Here is a 21,683-nt window from a genome sequence, read left to right on the forward strand (position 1 = left end):
GAGATAATATAAAATGATTCATGCTATACCCTTACACAGCAGTGGTGATGCATGAGGCAAAAGCAATGCAGATAGATTTTGAAAAATGTTTATTCTTAATTACCTACAGAAAAAATGACAACCAAATGAAGAAGGGACACATGGACAGAAGAGGTTTTGTAGAAAAATAAGCAAAATGTTTTCGAGGGGATTCAAAGCATTATTACAGCATTTATATTTAGTACAATCTATTATTTTCAATCACACACCTCCATGTGCAGCGGAAATACTTGAAACTCAACTTTCATACAGCTGAAAAATCACCTGAACATTCAAGACATTTCTAAAAAGTGTAAAAAAAAAACGCTCAAACCTTATAACTTCTGCCTTCAGTGTTCACTGCTGACAGTCTCTTCCTGAAACGGTGGAAAGCTAATGCTGCAGAGAGGGAAGGATTAAAGGCCGACTCTTTGGTACCCTGCGCTGTACACACAGGGCGTGGATTCACATATAGTCTGACTGTTAATATGGACAATGGTATATGAAGCAGTTAGCAGGTAGAAAGTGAGCTAGGTAGGAAACAGCATTTGGTAAGTTGTTGTTTGCCAACTCGTGCATGAAGTAAAAGAATCTAAAATTTTGTTCACATTATATTCTACCAGGTTTTTTTTCAAAACAATATGAAACAATGCTGAAACTCAAAAGTAATACCTATTACAAGACAAATCTGAGATTGATTTTGGATGAGTTTCCCCCAGACTTGATGCACAATGCTGAGATGTAATCCTGAAGTGCTGTCTGTATACAAATGTACAAAGTTTGTTTTACGGATAAAGCGAACTTAACAGTGCTAAGAACTTTACTAGTCACTCTTCATGCCTGTTAGCATTATGTAGTTATTAATTCTGAGCACTTTGCACATAGTTGACAGCCAAAGGCATAAAAGTTGGCACGGCTAACATGATTACTGGCAAACAAATGGGTTTGGCTAATCAATGATCGAAATGTGGTTTAAATGGCAATCTGTTTCCGTTAACAACCTGCTTTCTGCTTTTGTAGACAAGTACAATTTCCTTTTAAATCCAACAGAGTCCTTTATCTATAGCTAAAAGTACAGAGAAAAATGTGCTGCAGAGAAAGAGCAGGAGTCAGAAGAAAAGAGAAAGCAAAATCGGTAAGTCCTATGCAGCAAGTTAAAAGAGAGACAGAAATTTAGGGAGAAGACCTTGAGTTCCTTCTATAACCAGTGTAATCCATAACAAAGACACAGCAGCAGTCTCTCTTTCCATTGTGTGGATGTTTGCGAGTGTGTGTAGGCAGCCTCAGAGAGCCAGGACAGGAGGATGCAGGCACGATGCAGTCACAGGCTCTTGCAGACATGAATGTGTTTGTTTATTGTACGTTTTCAATCCCAGGATCTTCAAACCTAATGCATCCCTTTCACAATATGAGGGGGGGTGGTTTGCACGAGTGGCCTCTAGGATGTGAGCCATGGATGGGAGAGGCACTGGGCAGCTGTGGCCCTCCTTTCAGGCACCAGGTCTAGCATTGGCAGGAGGAAGCTGCTGAAGCATTGGGCCTCCTCTTTGGACCACTCGTACTTTTCTACCAAGACGTCGAACAGACCCCACGGCTTCAGTTTGGTGATGTGACGCAGGTCACCTGGGAGAAAATATTACAGTTGAATCATTACAGTGCTAAATGCTATGGTTATAGGTTTTATATAGGGCGTATAATTACGGTACGTATAAGAGTGTTTTTGGTTGGTGTAAATCCACTGCATCATTTCTATGATCTTGAAATAGCTGCATTGAATTTTATTTGCAAGTTCTGCCTTCAAACCAAGCAGATGGCAGCTCTCTTGAGCCATCTGCTGCTCTGTCTCAAATAGTAACATTTGCACCAAATACCTGAGCATGTTTTAAGGATGTGCTGGATTTAGCTACAGCAGGCAGCTGGTGGCAGGGTGAGTGTGTTTACCTTTCTTGGTGAAAAACTCCTTGGAGTATTTGCCTGCCAAGATCAGCTTTCGAGGAACTTTACCCAGCAGCTCGATGATCAGGGCTATGTGATCTACAGGGACGCAGAGAAACATACAAAAACAGATGATGAAACACCAAAGTAAACACAATTACTGGATTGGACAAGATATTAATGGGCTGAGAAATTGCAATCGGTCACCACTGACACAAATAATTGGTCTTTGTAGATTTTCCTTGAATGAATTTGGCATTCATACTTACTTAACCCGTTTGGTGCACTGGAATTAACTTCTAATTGAACCCTGATATACGTTTTGGGGACAGACGTCTCTGGGGAAACTGATACTAACCTTCATCTCTGGAGTAGTCTTCTCCAGAGTGGGGTTCAAACAGATAATCTCCAGTAGCAAGTTCAAAGGCCTAAGAAAAAAAAGAACAAAAAGAAAATACGCACATGCGCGCACACACACAATAAGTCAATACAAGTAGATGGATGGGTTTAATTAAATACAAAGACCTGTGAGCCCTCCCTTGCTTATTTTGTTTTTATTTGTTTGAAGTGTGTGTCTTGACTTTAGATTCATTCTGAGGGTCAGAAACTCCTGTTCTTTACTTACAAATTCTCTTTTGTGTAAGTGTATTTCTCTTCAACAATATTTCTGTGTGTTGTAGTTTTGTTTTAAATTAAGGTTTTCCACCTCCTGATCTACAGTTTGTTTCTAATGAATGGAAAGATTCCTGTCTAGGCAGCAAAGCCAAACATTACATGTTCTGTGAGAATTTAAAGGTGAGGAGTTTTTGACCACTAATGGCGCTGTACAACAATGTTTTGATGATCAGTTTCACAGTTTGTTTGTAAGGGCGTGTGCAAAGGATGCACATGGATGCCACAAAATGAATTGACATAATACACATCTGCCAACTGCAGCACATAGCAATAGTGTCAGCAATAGGTATCAGTGAGCCAATAAAAGGAGAGTGGAAGCTAATGTGAACAACACAGCTTACACAGATTGAAGCAAACAAACAAAATGAAAGTGTGGGACATGTCTGTAATGCATTAAGGATACACACATTGAGGTTTAATGACAAATGAACATAATGAAACTGCATTTGATTATGATAAAACTCAGGGTACCTTAAAGAGTTCAAATAACTTTTTTTTGCTTTTCCAGTTAGTGTTTAAGGCAATGATTCTCCTACAGGTGTCTTGAGTGTGTGCATGCGTTTGTGTGTGCGTGTGCGTGCCCGTTTTACCATGCAGGCTGTGCTCCAGATGTCTGCTGGGGTGCTGTAGCCAGATCCTATCAGCACCTCAAGAGAACGATACTGCCTTGTTTGAATGTCGTCTGTGAAATGTTTATGCTGTGAAAGGAAGACAGAAACCGTGAAAGATGAAAATAAACATTAAACAAAATGCTGCAAACACCAGCTCAAAAAGTCAGACTTAAAGCACAGGGGAAAGGAAGGTGAAAAATCTATCAAGTTTCCAATAAGAGTCCTTCACTGAAAAATAAAAAGTGCTAATGTATATTTTCACTCACCACCCAGCAGGCGTTGCCGAGGTCAGCGATCTTAACCTGCAGCTTTTCAGCATTCAGAGGCTCCAGAGGGTTTACTAACATATTGCCTGATGCTCCTGTTAAAGAGAGGAGAGCAGAGGGAGTCCAGGACAGGGGAGGATGAGGAGGAAAACAAAGGGGAAAATGACCAAAAAAAAAAAAATTAGACACATGGAAGATGATCAAGAAAATCCAAGCTGGCTGACTACCTCCAACTCCACTGGGGCAGCCTAACGACTGGGGGAAAAAAAAATCCCAGAATCCAATAAAGAACAGTAACCTTATACAACGCAACCTCTGGGTTTGTATTTTTTGGATGATAAAGCCGAACTCAAGAGAGAAGGCAGCTTTTTCAGTTAGTAGAAGTTATTACTTATGTACTGGGATTAAAAGAAAATGCATCCATATGTATTAGACAACCTACCATAACCTTTTTTCTGGTACAGTGTGCTCAGCTCCAGCTCTCACTGAAAACTGCAGCCCACACTCACTGAGACACTCCACCTTCAGCTACACTGATGTTTTTGTTTCCTCGCTGTAATGCACGTTGCATTGCGCCTATTAAAGCAAATTCTGACTGATGTGTTCTAGGATGCTCTTGATAATGTCATGCGGTTAAATGTGATATCAGATCCTTTCCTAAATTTGAAAATATATATGTTATGACAAATCAACTGGGACATTCAGGGTTTCTTTTTTAACTAACCATTCTGGCTGTCGTCATCTTCATCCCCTTTTTTGGTCTCCCCTTGAGTGTCCATCTCCTCCTCCTTTTTCTCTTCCCTATCACCCTCCTTTAGCTCTACAGTGACAGAGTCTGGGCTAAGGGAGGCAGGGAGCTGCTGCAGTTCGGTGTCCGGGTCCCCAGTCGAACCGTTACAGGTCTGATGCTCTTCTTTGTTACTTAATGTGTCGTGGGTCTCTGTGTGGTTTTCTGGTTGGTTTGCATTCTGTTGGTCCTCCTGCTCCTCTTTTGACGGCTTGGTCCCATGTACCTGGCTCTCCTTGCTGGCCTCGCTCTCCGGTGTGGAGGCGTGGCCGTTGTAATTCACTTCCATTCCGTTTTCCTCCTCGGTGACACCCTGTTTCCGTTCATTTCCTTCTGGCATCTGCTGAGGCTGCTCATCTGGAGTCGTGTCTGTGGCAAAAAGAAGTGTAAATTATTTGACTCAGTTTAATTCCTGCCCCTGCAGATTCTTTAAAAACATAAATTCAACATTTTAACAACAAAAAAAAAGTTATCCATTGTCCTCTGTCTGAATGGGAAATAGGATGTGGTTGTTCACCTGTGATAGTGTGGATAGCAATGTCTTGCAGTGTGGCAGACATGGACAGGGTGGCTGAGGAAGTCGTGTCCTCAGTGGTTTCTGTCGTCGTCGTCGTCTCTTCGTCATCTTCATCTTCGCCTCCTTCAGGTGTTGCTCCTCCCTCCATCTCCTGGATCCTCTTCTCCAGCAGCTCTGCCTGCTTCTTTTGCTTCTTCTTCATCTTCTTCTTTTTGTTCTTTGACATTTTGGCCATCTGAAAAGAGAACAAGTGGAGAGTTTGCACTATGACATGACTCAAAATGTTTTTTCAACAAAGCCTCATATTACAAATCCAGTTTAAAAACATAACTTACTGGTTTGGGTGGTGGGGCTGTACTCACTGTAGGAAACAGGAAAGAAATCAGAGGATTACACTGGTGAACAACATGTGTGGCGTATCCTTCGCCTCTCTATAATTAGTATTTTGTTCAGGTGGCTGAGTTGATTCTCACCAAGCTGTACTAATAGAATGTCTCTGCAGAGGCACTCAGCTCAGCGGGAGTCACACACTCCTCTGAGCAAGCTGGTAATTTCCATAACCAATCCAGTGGTGACTCATGCACATGACACACAGCTAAGCGCTCCTCTTTTATTAGAAACTTCCACATGCTTTTAAGTCAAAACCCTCTAGTTTCTCAACGCTTGCATCACACACTGGTGAAAAATCATCTTACTCCCAATTTATGGCCAGTCTGTGCCTCCTGCAATACAGTCGTGAAATCAAGTCCAAATAAATTAGAACTTATAAATCATATCACCTGTTTATATAATGTCACATTTAATTAAATCAATACTTCTTATTAATGAACAATTTGCGTTCCTACTGAACCACAAAATAAGCAACACATCAATCACAAAATGCACTGGGCCTGCCAGGAAATCTGAACAGCAAACCTCTTGGTCGTCAGCAACATGCCGATCAAACCACAAAAGTTGCTTAGTGGAGAGCTTAGGAAAAGAAAGGTTGTGACCTGCAGAACCCGAGGGAGGTGCAGCGCCGCTCTTCTGCCACTGCGTAGCTTCAGCAGCCATTTTCTTGACATAGGGCTCGTTGACAGTCAGCAGAATGTTCTCTGGTTTGATGTCAGTGTGGATGATCTTACACCTGGTGTGGAGGTAGTCTAAACCCTGAAGAACCTGCAGCACAGCACAGACACATCATCAGCTCACATTGAATAAGCCAAATACTTCTGATATGTCTCCTGCTTTGTAAAAAAAAACAAAAAAAAAAACAGTTAACTTTGTCTCTGATAGACACACCCGTGTCATTTTCTGGTCAGTATCTTCAGTAGTGCTGTCTAGAATTTAACTGACAGTACATCCAAACCAAAATATGAAAAAATTTTATTCCCAAAGCAGGAAAATTAATCAATATTTTAAAGACAATTTGTTTTGTGTTTTGTGTTCTACCTGTCGTATGATGCTTTTAACACAGGGCAGGGGCAGGCCTTGATAGTTTGATTTGATGATCCACTTCAGCAGGTGATATCCCAGCACCTCAAATACCATGCACACATCTGAAGAGATGCATGGTCAAGGATAAAATTCCCTTTCAATCTGAGTTCAATCAACTCACAGTAGACACAATCCAGTAAAATTGATCACACACAGAAAAACATATTTTTCTGCAACCAAGCCTGACACTGACTTATACTGATATACTGATAACCTCACTGAGTCTTTGTAGACACACATCATTGCCCATACCTTTTCCAGGCACATACTTTGACCTCCATGACCTGGTTTTTCTGTCAACATGCTTTAAACATACACCACAAGAGTTGACTTCAGTTTGCAGAGGATGTCTGGGCATGCTGCCCTAACACGCAGCTGTAGAGTGGATGGGGGGTGGGGGAGCGAATGTCAGTGCATCAGAGACTGTGACACTTAAAAGACGGGCCATACAGCTAGCCTAATGTCAGATGAACATCTGGGAGCCATGAATAGCAGCACAAAATGTGAATCTAGGTAAGAGTGCTGGAGAATTTAAACTGCCAGATGACAGTATAATCCTAACCCTGCCACTCAAACTGTATCCTGCCACTAATGTTGCCTTTAAACTAGAAATTTGCTTGGGACATGTTCACCTTTTAAAATGATGCAGACAAACATGGCCTTTCAAACACAATAACAAGGGTGACCTAAATTAATGAATAGCCCGAGGTGATGCAGTATTACCCTTGGACATTCAACGCTAAAGTAGCTATTTGCCCTGGAATGAGTCCATGTCAAACTGAGACAGCAACAGTAGGGAAGAGAAAATGGAGGGACGCCAAGCAATTAAGTTTCGGCTGTTGCAGTTGCCTTCCTTCACAGAGTGACACAACTCTGGAAACAGCTGGCACAGTCATAAAACTCGTCAGTATGCACCATTTTGTGTATATATATATATATATATATATATATATATATATATATGTATATAATTTTTCCAATTATTATTTTTTTTTTTACACTAAAAAATAAAATAAAACACACACTTTGTTTGGTTTGCAAACAACACATTGCTTTGTAAAACCTGCAACTTGACCATAAAGTGATCAAAAGTGGACATTGTATGTATTACTCTATCCATAATTCAGTAGTGTAATGTAGTTTATGTACAGGAAATTTAACAGTGGTTTTCTATTACAGTCTGTAAACTGCTATTTTCTTAACAAGAAGTTTCTTTCTCAACAGAGGATACGAGTTCCATTCATGCCAGAAATTTTGAAGTCGTCTAGAAGCTGAACCACTTTCTCTCTGCTGGGGTCACTGGGATCAGTGTTTCTCACCTGGAAAACACACACAGTATGAGGAGTTATGGGCTCTGAAATAGCCGATGTATGAACCAGAGTGAAAATATTTATGTCCTGGTGACTGTGTGCCTTACAGATTTCAGCAGCTTGATCTCATCCAGAGCCGTCTCCGTGTAATGTTCAGCACTTTTTACAACCTTCATGGCTACAAAGCGCTTCTCCCTGAAAAACACACACACAATATCAGTAATTTTACTCGTCACAAGACATGAACTTGCAGTAACATCAACCCTATCGGCACATATATCCACAAAACTTCTACTAATGTTCAAAGACATTATTTACTGAAAAAAAAAAAGCAATCATGCCTTTGCTAGAAACTAGTATACCTACTCATACATGACACTCAGTATGTGTCTTCTTGAATACTATTAGAAATGCAGACACTATTTTAGAGTATTACAGTGTTATGAAAGCACACTTCACTCATGACCTCTGCATGACTGTCTCAGTTTCATATAGTTAGTTAATAGGGGTGAAGAGCCAACTTACTGGATGTCCCAGGCCAGCCAGACAGTGGAGAAGTGGCCCCAGCCCAGCTTACGGATCACATGGTATCTACCATTGAACAGATCTCCAATTTTCACATGGTGATATCCGCCTGACCAAACAGACATATGTGTGCATGTAGATCATTTCAAACAATGTTGTTTTCATATTGTACATTTAGTGTTTGTGTGCATTAAGATGAAGCTGGACTACAGCAGGATTTGAAAAACCATTATCAGAATCATTAATAAACACAAGACGTTCTGCAAAACATGCAATGGTCTACTCAAACATTACAAATCAGGTTTCATCTGACGTCATCTGTGTATTATCACTAAAATAAATGCCAATACTGATGATATTAAACAATATACCTATGCCTATATCTTATGAGATATATACACTTATCCAATATCTGAAGAGTGAACCAGCGTGAGAGAGATCATACCCCTGCAGTAGTCATTGGGGTCCTCCTGCTCGTCGTCATCAGAGCCAAGGATCTCTTCGTCCTGCTCTGGGAGGGGAGAGTCTGCCTGACCCGGCTGAGAGCCGCCTCCACGACCATGAGGCTCTGGTCTGATGAGTGGGAAGAGAAAAAGAGACATGGACGGTAAGAGAGAGAGAAAATGGATAAAATGACAGACAGGAATGTAAAAGACAGGGAGGAAGGAAGAAATGTAGTGACACTGAGACGAAGGAGCTAACACTCGAAAATGTGTTTTCTATAATAACTTTACTCCACAGGCAAGACATTTTATCAAAGAGAGAGTAAGCTATAATCAAGAGAAACTCATAAGCATAGAGAGTAGATAAGGATTCATTCTTAGTTTCACCAGAAGTACAATTAAGCAAAGCTCAAGAGTCATTTAATATTTCTGTAATGGCAGTTGTGTAAGCACTGAGGGACAGAGAAGAAAGCAGTGAAAAATAATAATACTGTCTTTTTAAAGACTATGCAGTAAAAAAAGTGGGGTGATACAAAAAAAGACACTAAAGGCGTAACTATGCGCTTATGTACAAATACTCAGGGCAGTTACACCAGGACATTAATACTGAAGACCAATTAGTATCTGTCACTGATACAGGAGTATTTACCAGTAATCACAGCTACAATGTCTAGACAGAAAAAAAATAACCATTAAGTTAAAGTGACACTTTTTTTTCATTCCAGTATTCTGTTCTCACGTTAAGATATTTCAAGCAACTTTAAGGAGTATAACACACAAAACTTTCAATCAATTTAAAACATTGTCTGACATTCTCAATAAAGGGGGAGTAAACACTGGGACAATACCAAAACCACTTGGTGATCGACAGCAGCATTGCTATTACTCACCCACTCTAAAAAAAAAAAAAAAAAAAAAGCAATCAGCATTTGTGCAAACCCATTACAACTACTTATTTGTTTAGATGTGTATTTTAAAAACAGAATTAAAAGGAATCAACATGTATGGTTAAGAAATATATTCAAGTAACAAGAGACATTTTCTCTTTGACTGTTTTTGTGGAACACACTGACATTATGCAATGCAGGTGTAAAGGCTGATAAAGCCTTATACAAAGACATTGGTCGCCTGAGAAGGACACAGAAACACAGGAGTACAAAAGTGGATCAGACCAGCCAAGTGGCCTAATTAGAGGAGCCGCCTCAGAACGGGACATTTTCAACTCATAAATCACTTCGCACTTCTTCTCCTCTCAAAACTCAAAATCCATATTTATGAAACTACATGTAAAAAATACTACATCATCTCTTCCACATGTCTTCTTCTACATGTCTGCTTTAACTACGCTTCTACTACTTTTGCTTTGACATGTTATTATGGTTCTGATTATTTGCTATCTTAGCACTTCTGAGACACACATCTCCATTACAGCACATTTCTGGAGTGGAATTTGAATTCATTTAAAACCGCACAACTGAGCAGGATGGTACCTATAACAGATATACATTTTGAAACTTGTGAATCTGTGTTTTCAATTAGCTAAACAATACGCACCAAATGCTGGGTAGGAAGGGAAGAGAGTTACTCATTTTTCTTCAAACCCACCTAGTGAGGCTGGTGCATCAGCACAAAACCAAACAGTTTTAAAACAGTAAGACTCCTTCAACCAAGACCTTATATCATTAAACATTAACTGTATTGTTGAATAACTGATGTTGATTTCACAGTGCTTAAATGAGCAGGTTGTGTTGTGTGAATCTGAACATGGTGGATTAAATTATTAAAACCAATCCTCCAGTTGCTCATGGAGGACAGCATGTTGGAGAGTAACAAGAGACGAGGTTTGTTTCCATGAAAAGACCACAAACAGGATTTAAACTGGAACTCAAACAAGAAAAACAAGTGGCCCCTGCAGCCGGCAAAGGTGCAGAATGTAACTACAACCAGTACCTCCAGAGGAGAGAAAATCGCTTGGTGCTGTCCATGGTGCTGACAGCCGTCACTGTCTCTCACCTAATCCACACTACCCAGTCACAAACACACATTGCCAATTAACAACATCAACACCCTTCAACCTATCAGTCACAGCTAAAGATACTCGCCAGCGTTGTCTGTTGGCCAATCAGCCTATTATATACTCATATAGTCGCTGCACACACCGCACACAATTTTAGAATGGACTATTCTAGCCAGCATTCCTGTACAAACAGGGAGCATTATGATCCAATTAAGTAAGTAAGGTAACAGTTTCCAGCAAGAAATCCTGTCCTCTACATGCAGTGCAGGCAGATGTTTTCCTCAACAGCAAAATTGTTTTTCCTTAGACCACTTCATACCTCAAATAAACACACAGTGTCTTCTTGCATACAAATCCATTTACAAAGCACAGCAGTCCTATGTGCTGCACATTTGGACTTGGTTTCTAAGCCTAAGCTATTGAGTCAAACAGAAAACACTGGTGATGGTGTTGAGATGGATTTGGAGCTAATTAAAGCAAGTCAGTACACTATCTACTATGCTATGTGAGGGTCTAAGCAGCTGACTTTCCAACATACCCTCTAAGAAAACTGTATACCAGGAACTATCATGGCTTCTATAATTACATATTGATGGTAGAGGCAAAGAAATAATGTTGATTGCTCTGGTTGATGGTACTTTGTTTTGATCTGCTTGCAAACAGTGTTAAAGTCATTAGGATTAGCATGCCTAGTTAATCAGGTCATTGGCTTAAGTCTGAGCAGAAGGACCACTTTGGCTGCATCTTAGCAAAACCATGCCAAAGCTGTGTCATATTTAGCCGCCTGATGAACTCAGCTGTTTGTTACTGTTCGGGGGGGGGGGGGGGGGGGGCACTACAATGTTGAGCTGAAGTGAGAGATCCTTTGCTCCTGTGACAACAGGCTGGGGTTTTTCAAATTATCATCAAATTCAAGGATTTCTTTAGATTAGAGTCTGACTGATACAGGACTTTTGCCGCAGAAACCGAAATATACATAAAAAATAAAATGCAGGAAATTCTGCAAAATATAAAAAAGACAATATCCATAGATGTGTGATAATCCAAATATCATATTGGTCTGCTTATATATCTGTCTGGCTAATTTGAGTAGGAGGCATCGTCCTAGGAGAAACAGCTGGGAGAAAAATATTTTGATTATTATTCAATCTGTTATAATGCTTTTACAGTTTCAACTATCGGCTGTGAACATTTTTCGTAAAAAAAAAAAAAAAAAAAGGCGTCACTGAAGTGGGCATACTCTCTTCATTCTGCTTTATGTGCTCAGACTGTTTTCAACAAAAAAAATGTTTGAGTCTCTTTATGTTTGGCAGCAGTATTTACATGAGTAGACATCAAAACTGCTTTTTAGGTTTGAAAACCATATTTCATGTTGTCATCAATGATGGTTAAAGGTGAATGTGATGCCTCCACGTCTTTCCCTCGGCCTGTCAGTGATTGTAGCACAAGGAATTGCAGCACTTACATGCAACAACTTTGTCAGCCAACACAGTGTGGAAAAGGCGAAACAACACTACACTTGTTCATTTACTCGCAAGCACACATAGTGTACAAATTCATCAGGACACTACCTGGGTTAATCTCCTCTAAAGCCTCATCCCCAGTGCTTCAAACGACAACTCTCCAGGCCCCTTCCAAGCTTTAGAGCAATAATAACCACAATGAACAGAGAGAAAAAGTGGACTTCAGTATAGCTGTAATTTTGTCTTTCCACTGGGGATGAAATGATGACAAAATGAAATTTATGTTAGCGTATGAAGACTGACTGAATTGCTTCATGTTATTGCTAATGACAAGTGACAATAGTATTAGAAAACTGAACATAGGGACTGACAAAATGTCTTTACATTACTGAAGAATAAGATGAGACCACTGACACGTATCATCTATGCATTCTTGTTATTGAATGTATGATTGTTATTGCACTCCTTACTGCACTCCACTTTGTGTCTGAGCTTCTGTAGAACCTGCATTAGTTACAGTGCATGGCTTTCATGGTGTATCTAGTGAGAGGGTGGTGAATAGAATAGATCTAGACTAAAATGTTCACAAGTTTTTATTGATAAAATATACTGATAACCGGGGCGTCGTGTGGCGTAGTGGTCTAAGCAGGCGCCCCATGTGTAGAGGCTACAGTCCTCGCTGCAGTTGGCCCCGGCTCGAATCCCCGCATTGGACGGCCTTTCATTCCCCCTCTCTCTGCCTCCCCATTTCCTGTCTCTCTCCACTATACTGTCCAATAAAGGCATAAAAAGCCCCAAAATATATACTATAAAAAAAAAATATACTGATAACCAAAACAAAATTAAAACTACTTCACTGACTGAAAACTGACTAAATTTCCACAGTTCTTCATGACTAAGAATAAAAAGCCCAGTATATGTCTGCTAACACATAACATATAACAGACCTTCGATTGCAGGACAAGGACTAGATCTAAATATAGTTGCAAAATTAACACTACGTTGAGTAAGTCGAGAGCAGGAAATGAGATGAAGAGACAGTGGAGGTTAGAGGGACAAAGTTCTGAATGAAAGAGAATATCAGACATATGGAAATATTTAGCAAATATGCATTATATAAAAATCATCTTGAACCCAACAGGATTTGCATTTCTACATTTACTTCCTAGAGACAGCAGATGACCGTGCCTTTCAAGATCGTGCTTGCAAGTTTTTTTTCCTCGCTGCAGACAGTTCAATGCCCTCAGATCGCCACACAACACCATAGACAACAATCTGGATACTTCATGGACTTCTGCAACACTTATAACGTCTGAACATGTTTCAAGATAACCTCCAACCATCTATGGCTGTCACTCCTGCCCACACATACATCCTGCTCTTACCTGCAAGATGCACGGATGCCCATGGGACGTGATGCAGGGAGGAGGACAGGAGAGGAGAGGAGAGCATGTAGGTGTTAAAAAACCTTCTCACTCCATCAGCCAGGAGGAAAAAAAAAAAGAGGGATTTAGAGGACAACAAGAGGGAAAAGAAGAGGGATGGAGAGTGAAAAGTAGAGTGTAGGAGGAGAGAGCGATCAGTGTTGATAACTGAAAAGCAGAGATTACAGAGGAAGGGGGTGGCAAACAGAATGAGAGGCGGGAGAGGAGAGGATGGAGAGGAGCAGAGTGGGGGAAGATGAGCACAGAGAGGAGAAGAAGAAGAGGAAGAAGAGGAGAAATGTAGAGTCCCTGCTGCAGGTTGAGTGCTGAGGCTGAGTCCTGGAGCACAGGGCACCACTGCACACTCCCTGACTCTCGCTCACTTTTTCCTCTCACAAAATCCCTCCCTCTCCCTCTCTCTCTCTCTTTCTCCGTCTCTCTCACTGACCGAGAACTCTCCTTGGCTGTCGTCAGCCTCTGGCCCAGCCCCCTTCACTGACAGCTGGGACATGATTGGGTGAGGCAGCCCAGCACTGCATTGCAGGTGAGAAACGACATCAGCCCCCCTCTCCCTCCTCCTCCTCCTCCTCCTCCTCCTCAGACCAAAACAATACCATTCCTCTTTCCCCTCTTCATCTGTCCATCATCATCATCATCATCGTCGTCGTCATGATCCCCATCTTGTATGTCTGCCATTCCAACAATATTTCACTCATTATTTTTTGCACTGAAACAGCAGTGCTACTGAAACGTTTGACGAGATTCCCCATGTTATAAATCCTTGAATGTAGGTGAGAAATCAGCAGGACACTCGCAACTTACTAGAAATATTTCCTTGATGCTGCTTATTTAACAATCTCTCTCCCTGCCTAAAAACTATCAAAATTAATAACTAATAAGGTCAAACAAGAATCAAAAACTACTTCAACTGTGATAAACAAGGTTCCAGTTATGATTTAACAAGCGTCTGCCAGATGTGTTTTGTTTCTCAATCTGTATGCAATCCCTGACCAATTAAGCTGCACAGTCGAGAAGCTTCAGGGGCCAACCCCCCCCAACCCCCACCACCACCACCAGAGGCCTGTACCCAAATGTTCAGAATCTCTCTGCTGTCACTCATGGCTTCATTTAGTTAAAAAAAAAAAAAAGATTCATTTTCACTCGGAAACATATCATTTGGCCTTTAAACACATTTTAAGAGTTTCTGATGTGACTGCATGTGGCTTTCATCTCTGGCAGTGACCTGGACTTACCCTTATTTTATTTTCCCCATCAGTGATTTAGTAATCTAATCCTTTTCACTGTTCATATTCCTTCTACTCTGATGATTACACAGAGCTTATCTTTTCAATGACAAATGACACTCTGTTTTTGGGTCTGAATTGAGAAAGAACTATGACCAGAGTACTTGTTAGACATCCATGCCTTTTGGGCTGAACGATATGTAAAAGAAATCATATTGCATATGAGTCACAATTTCAGTGGGAATGGTAATTTCTTGCATTTAATTTGCACTGAAAAAAAATCTTCAAATGATGATGTGATTTTTGCTGGGATTTTTACCAAACAAGTATGTTCCTTTATGTGTGGAGAATATAAGGCCGGCCATCTCTGTAACACCACAACGCCTCATTTATGTTATGTTGTGAACCAATTTTACCTTTATCAAAAAATTGCAGCTCCTGCGATATGGATATTGCCCTTGGCCATATTGCGATTTCCAATATAATTCGATTACCGGTAATTGTGCAGCCCTACATGCCTTTGTCATTATAATGTAGTTAAATTAATATTATTTGTATGTCTGTGTCTGTGTGGTTTTTGTGATGCTAGAAGTGGAGCCTGATGGTCATGTTGTCCACAGCGAGGTATCTAATTAACTTTGGTGTTATCAAAGATATCGAAGACTGCAAATTAGATATACCTATGACATAATCATTCAATACAATCATTTCTATGGTGAAAAAACACATCCTGAGGGTCCTCAGCTCTGTAGATGAGCAACATCTGTATACTAAAAATGACCGAGGCGCAGGTGCAAACATGATGTGGCATACTGAGAACTGCAGAACTTGGTTAATCCGGACTATATACCCCAAATACATTTGATTTAATGACTAACAACTCCACAGCTGTCTTATGTACACGTTGTGTGTCTATTTAACACGAGATATTTACTGAGCAACTTGCTGGGCTCAAAGACACAGCATCTCAGAAGCTCGGTCCACCTCACAGAATAGTTTGGAACTTGCCAGTTTTATGACTCTGAACAAATTCAGGTGATTCTTGAACATAATAATGGCTTGTTTGCTGGGTAACAAGATCACATAAGATATGCTAACATTAATAACTGCATTCAATTTAAGTAGACCAGTTTTAAGTGTCCTGCTGGGACTGGGATACTTAACAGAACTGAGCCATAATTAAGGTGATTAGTTACACCTGTGCTTTTCCTGCTTTGCCAAATCAAAATGTCTGCAGTGAGAAAAAGCTGTTTGGTAGCAGATGGAAGGTATTTTTCCCTCAGTGAACGGTAGCTGTTTCCATTTTCAAAAACACTATTCAGATAGTAAAGTTAAAAACTGAAATTAAATACATGCCTTCTTCACAGGATCACAAGCTAATTGCTCATCAAGTGATAAGTATAGAAGAGAGTCAGAATTTTTGTATCTTCACGATGACGATGATTTTCAAAATGACTCCACTGCCAAATCTAACAGTCCCTGCTTTAACAAAACTGGTCAAGCATTTACACCTCGTTAAACCTTTTTCATTAGCTGATGCTTAAAGTGTGTTGCACACAAATAACCTAATAACTGGTCAGGTATAAGTGAAGTCTGGGCCACATTTCCCTAAAGGCCAGCATGATTGTGCCAATGAGGGCTGAAATGTAATACACAATCACCATCACTTGTCATCTCGATCGCCCCTGCGCACACATCTGACATGACAGAGTGTGTCAGTGTCTCCCGCTGTCTCTTGACTGTGTTGTTTCCACCCATCCAGCCCTATCAGATCTCAAGAGCAAAATAAACAGAGCACAGAGGAAGAAAGAGCTCTTGAGGATGGAGTGAGGCCAAAAAGTTTACATCCTCCCCTCCCTCCAGATAAAAATCGATGCAAAGTGCCTGGGCAGCAGAATGAAACAGCAGCACTAGGTAACCATACTGAGGGTGCAATGCACACAATGTGTAAATGAGTGTGCTGCAGCATGTTCTCTTCACTCCACTCCAACACCTGCTGAAAGCATGAGTCTCACATATAGTCTCATTTATAGACTAAATAGGAAGAGTTCCATGTTACCTGTCAGGACCACAGTTTAATATATAAAGTAGGCCTCCGAGCAAAGAAGGTATGACTTATGACACTGAGAGAAAGACACTCAGACAGAGGACACTACAGCTTTCTATACTATGGCACCAGTTAAGCCACTGCAGGTTTTCTCTATTAACACTGACAACATCAAATATGTCTGCACAAAAAGCTGAAAACCCAACATTCTTATGGCCTGAGGCAACCCGCCTCCCTTTCACAATCAACACACATATTTTTATATAATTCCGCCGCTGATGGGATGGGAAAGAAGCGTAGTGGTTAACCTGCAGGGTAAGGACAAAGAGCAAGAGAGAGAAATAGAGGCACACAGAGCTGTAGTGTGCTGCAGATGATAAAAGATTTGATGGGTTATGTAATGAACTGCAGCTATGGCTGTGAGAGAAGAGGGAGAGATGAAAGCTAAATCCAAAACACAATATAGAGCAGTAGTGCTGGTAAATACTGGCTGATCCTGTTCAGTCTCCTGAGCGCACGTGTAGTCCTAAAACTATATCTGAAGCACAGAAAGTTAAAGAAATAAGTGTGGTCTCATGTCAGAAGTGATGCAAAAACAATGTGAAAAACCCCCCCAAAAAAATGGGAGTGGGCGATGAGCTCTTTCAGAAGCTGGAAGCAAAAACCCACCAGGGATATTATCAGTCCTGTTCTTGCTCGCTTGCACACTGGCAAAGCAAAGCACATAAGCAGGTAGTCAGGTACCCAGTAGTCAGCATTTGCTTCTTTATGAAAAGTGGATCAGCCCATCAATAAGTCAGCCAAGCTCTGCGTAAACTGTAATCTGACACACAAACACACACACCAAAATACTACAAGCCTGACTCCCATCACACGTTCAACAAGCAGTACAGACGTGAGCATGTGTCTTTTACATCTATTTCCCTTCATCTTGCTGTCTCTCTCAAACACACACAGAAGAATAGCTGCACTACTCACTTGCATGTGAGACCGCTGGCTAGCTTCACCACAGCTGTATTGATGGAGAAGATCCAGTCCAGGAGCCACATGACCCAAAGGACACAAGGCTGAAGCTATGTAACACCAGTCTGTACCAAGGTTAACTTAGCAAAAGGCGAGTGGCACTTTAAAGCTAGCCTAAGACTGCTGTGACCTAGAACCAGGTCTGTTCTACTCTCCGTGGCTCTTTAACTGAACAGTGGCTGCTGCGTCCTCTCGGCACATCAGCCACAACAGAGCGACTGACACATTAGAGTGGGAGGGAAGGAGCGTGATGGGTGCAAGGGCAAGAGAGGGAGAGAGAGAGAGAGAGTGTTGAGGAGTAGAGTAAAGCTTGGATGCTCACCAATTGCTTGATGGTTACTGACAAAAGTGATGCATTTTCAACTGAAAGCTGTTGCACTGCATCACTGTCACTGTTGTTAAATGTGTAAAATTTTGCAGTGTTGTGGAAAATGGCTGTGTTTGTTGAGTAGGAGGATAATTCAAAAGCTATACTGTTATAGAAAATGTATATTTTGGGTTCATATGTCAAAGTCAGAGGCTTTCAAATTGTGAAGTGGGAGAGTTGCAAAAGCCCATGTCGGGAAACATTTTTTTAAAAACAAGTTCCAAGTTAAAGTCCACACTACAACTCACTGAATCTATGGCAACATCTCCCGAAGAATTATGTGACATATGTATATATTTGCATCAGCTCTAAGTTAATCCTAGAATAAACTTTAAATTACTTTACCACAACAAGCGGGAGAAAATGTAGCCTTGTAACAGCCGACCCAGCTATTCTCTGGCATTATTGTATTACCTGATAATAGTCATTACTTGCATAATAAAAACTGACAAAGGAAATGAGAAAATATCACTCATCAACGTTGACATAACATTTTTACATCTTATTAATATTTTCTGCTTGCTCTTTCATCATGAATGACTGAAAAAGTAGAAGACAAGGTGGCAAAATTGATTGTGTGATCACTTCATTTGCTAAGAGACAACTGTAAAGATTGTCGAGCGACTAAGCAAAAGTAAAGCTGTTAATAGGTGAGAGGGAAACTTGCAAGACTGATGGTAGTGGTATGTGGTTGCTGACTGTGGTAAGCAAAGAAGGAGACAAAGGAAATTAAAGGAGACAGATGGGTGAAATAAGGTAACAGGACTAATGAAATGGAAGAGAAAAATCTCACTAAACAAAAATGACATCATAATCTGCAGGTTGTTAAATATCTGCAGGTAGAACATGAAGGTGACTTCAGGACACATGTCACAGTGGTTTTATATGGTAAATATCGTTTATCTGGGACTTGTGTATTTCTGTTATTTCTTGTGTAACGTTTCCACATAAATAGTGAGTAACAAATACAACAGATTGTCAAAAGACAAATACATAGACCCTCTCATCAATGAGTCGAGACAACGCAGACCTAAACAAACTTGTTCTTTGGCTGGATTCATATTTAACCACAAAAATTCCAAGCAATTATAGTGAGGAAGAAAAAGGACATTTTGACATGTGTTCTTCGGTTCTTGAACACAGCCCTGGGTGTTTCGTATAAGTGACATTTCAGGCAGGTAAATAACACTTAGCACATGATGCAGCACGTCCATTGTTGGCATTTTGTAGGACTCAGCAACAGGTGATAACTTCCAAATTAGTTATGAATTGGTAGTGCTACCACATTTGTTACATACACATACAATTCTGTTAGCGCTGGAGCTTTTTGGCAGATGTATAACATTTAACAGCTTGCATACATCACTAAATTACCTCTGCCTCACTTAAATATACAAAGTGAAATATAGACCTTTTGTGCCTGGTTGTTGTAGCGTAGAATTGACTTGGTTCATATTGATATTGCCATAACAAATTTAGCCACATGGATCTGTTGTTGTGGTGAAGCATGTTGAGCAATTTGCATTAATTACATCAGCTTTTTCATTTAATTTACATGTAAAAGAAAGGGTCCTAAAATCGTGGTGCCTGAACTTAAAAGTCAGAATTAAATATTATTTTTGTTTGATGAGTTCTGAAATGATTTTCACTGTACTTCACGTGTACCTATATATAGATTTTAAAAAATAAATACAACACATTTCCCTTTATCTTTCACGTTATAAATGTCAACTCAAGGCCACCTTAGAGACCCATTGTAAACAATTGGAAAAATGGCTCTTAATATGGCAAAATCAAGCACTCAAACTACTTCAGAGCATTATAGTGCTTTCAAATAGGATTGAATGACTCCCTTACTGCTGATATTACATTGACCAGGTTATCAAATGTCAAAGTTTCTATAAATTCGTGTTGTTATTTTCATCATCACTTGAATTATAATGTCACAGTACACTATGATGCCACATCCATAAAAACCCACGTCTTAACATCACACTGACAGTTACATGCTGTGAAGTGGGACAATCCCATACCACATCATTTCATTTGGGCCTGTGATTAATAATAATAATAATGATAGCAACGTTTTACATCCAAGTGAGAAATGCAGCTCAACAGATCTCACAAGTGATACTTCTTGCTTTGTGTGTCCAGATCATATTGTGAGAGATAGTAAAGTGCGGGATGCTTATCAACTCACTTTTTGCCGGGTTTCCTGGGCTTTGTCCTCTTCTTCCTTGCTTGCATAGCGAGAACTACAACGCAGAGGAAAAACAGTTAACACAAGAACTCAACTCCAAACCTCGCAGCTGCGTTATTAACACGGCGCTGTGTCGTTGTTCAAATGCGTTATGGCCATTTCATGATATTAGAGAAAGTACCTGATGTGCCCCGGGCTGCAGGTGTAAAATACACAGTTAAAGATTACATTCGCAGCTCCAAGTGGCTAACGTTAGCAGGTAATTTAGCTGAAGTAAATAGTTAAGTAAACTGGCCTGGGCGGTGTGTTTCCCCATGTATAAGAAGAGGCATTTTAAGTTAGCTGCTAACAGTAACTTGGCGCTTTTCACTGCGAATAACACACATTTTGTGCGTGTATCATGCGGAGCCCTGGTAAATCTGTTTGTACTTTTGGGGACTCTGTGCTTTACTTTTTACTATAACCTGAATCAAAATTTTGGCGCATATTTTTCCACGACCAGATGCTAGTCTAACGGCTAGAGCTAGCATACTGTTAACACCCGCATTCACTCAGAGCAGAGCGCATGGTCCACTTGTACTTTTCATCAACTGTTACGTGACTTGTAATAAGATTATTTGTTACATTCCTTATGGCAATTAACTGGTCAGATAAATGGCCGGTAGAAAAGCGTGTGTGATACAAGTGCTAAGTGTTAAAAGCGTTTTGGTTTAGTTAGCAACGGTACCTTTTCTTTCCATGCTGGTTACCAGTCAAGGGATGAGCTGCGTTCACGGACTGTTGGAAATTGTGCAACTCTAAAATGCGCGAAATTGAACAAACCAACAGACTGGTATACAGTATAGGGGGCGGAGTGTATGGAAAAGGTCAGTAGCTGGCGGCATTGTGAAATGTACGGTATCTTTGTGGGAATACACTAAAAACATTTTCCAAATCAATATAGCCCATTTTCTCATCTGTCGTTTTGTAGCTGCAGAACATATAGGCACTGAGACATTCACGTACTAAGAAAGGGTCTAGGAATTGTCATGACCGGACTGATATGTGAAACCCACTGTCATCTGTGCGCTATGTCTCTATGTATATTGTTGTGTTCGGGTTCATGTTAAAGCCAGTGCAACAAGTTCTCCTGTGGAATGTTAACGATGTGTTTATTTGTGGTAATTTAATTTTTAGGGAAAAATTAACTTTGAGAGAACAATATAAACTAAAATAGTAAACAGCATGGAAGTACATTTTAACAAATGGCCACAGCAATTGTTATTAATAATGCCGCTCATCAGTTGATTTTGTGTTGATTAGCTCTTGGGGCCTCAGGGCAACTGCCAGCTTTGC

At 40.4% G+C, this 21,683-nt stretch overlaps 1 protein-coding gene across 2 annotated transcripts; it reads right to left on the bottom strand.

Annotated features, from left to right (window-relative positions):
- Window positions 1-72: 72 nt before the first annotated feature.
- On the bottom strand, window positions 73-21,138 carry srpk1b (SRSF protein kinase 1b). Of its 2 annotated transcripts, XM_023423422.2 has the most exons (16): window positions 21,076-21,138; window positions 20,349-20,403; window positions 8,566-8,693; window positions 8,121-8,229; window positions 7,703-7,790; window positions 7,517-7,604; window positions 6,241-6,347; window positions 5,802-5,967; window positions 5,145-5,170; window positions 4,810-5,044; window positions 4,230-4,661; window positions 3,506-3,600; window positions 3,219-3,326; window positions 2,312-2,381; window positions 1,960-2,052; window positions 73-1,641 (listed from the first exon to the last, which is right to left on the bottom strand). In XM_023423422.2, the coding sequence occupies exons 1-16, from the start codon at window positions 21,086-21,088 to the stop codon at window positions 1,457-1,459; spliced, it is 1,998 nt and encodes a 665-aa protein (XP_023279190.1). In that variant the 5' UTR covers window positions 21,089-21,138; the 3' UTR covers window positions 73-1,456. The 2 variants fall into 2 exon arrangements, with proteins under 2 accessions (XP_023279190.1, XP_023279191.1); XM_023423423.1 differs by lacking the exons at window positions 20,349-20,403; window positions 21,076-21,138 and adding an exon at window positions 13,429-13,726.
- Window positions 21,139-21,683: the final 545 nt, after the last annotated feature.

Source organism: Seriola lalandi, unplaced genomic scaffold (assembly GCF_002814215.2).
Source record: "Seriola lalandi dorsalis isolate HSWRI2012SDOR001 ecotype SW California unplaced genomic scaffold, Sedor1 jcf7180002054692, whole genome shotgun sequence".
NCBI classification, from domain to species: Eukaryota; Metazoa; Chordata; class Actinopteri; order Carangiformes; family Carangidae; genus Seriola; species Seriola lalandi.

Coding starts and splice junctions, on each gene's coding strand:
- srpk1b (XM_023423422.2), bottom strand. Junction 7,605..7,702: donor AGATCAAGCTGCTGAAATCT/GTAAGGCACACA, acceptor TGTGTTTTCCAG/GTGAGAAACACTGATCCCAG. Junction 1,642..1,959: donor GGAGTTTTTCACCAAGAAAG/GTAAACACACTC, acceptor ATTTTCTCCCAG/GTGACCTGCGTCACATCACC.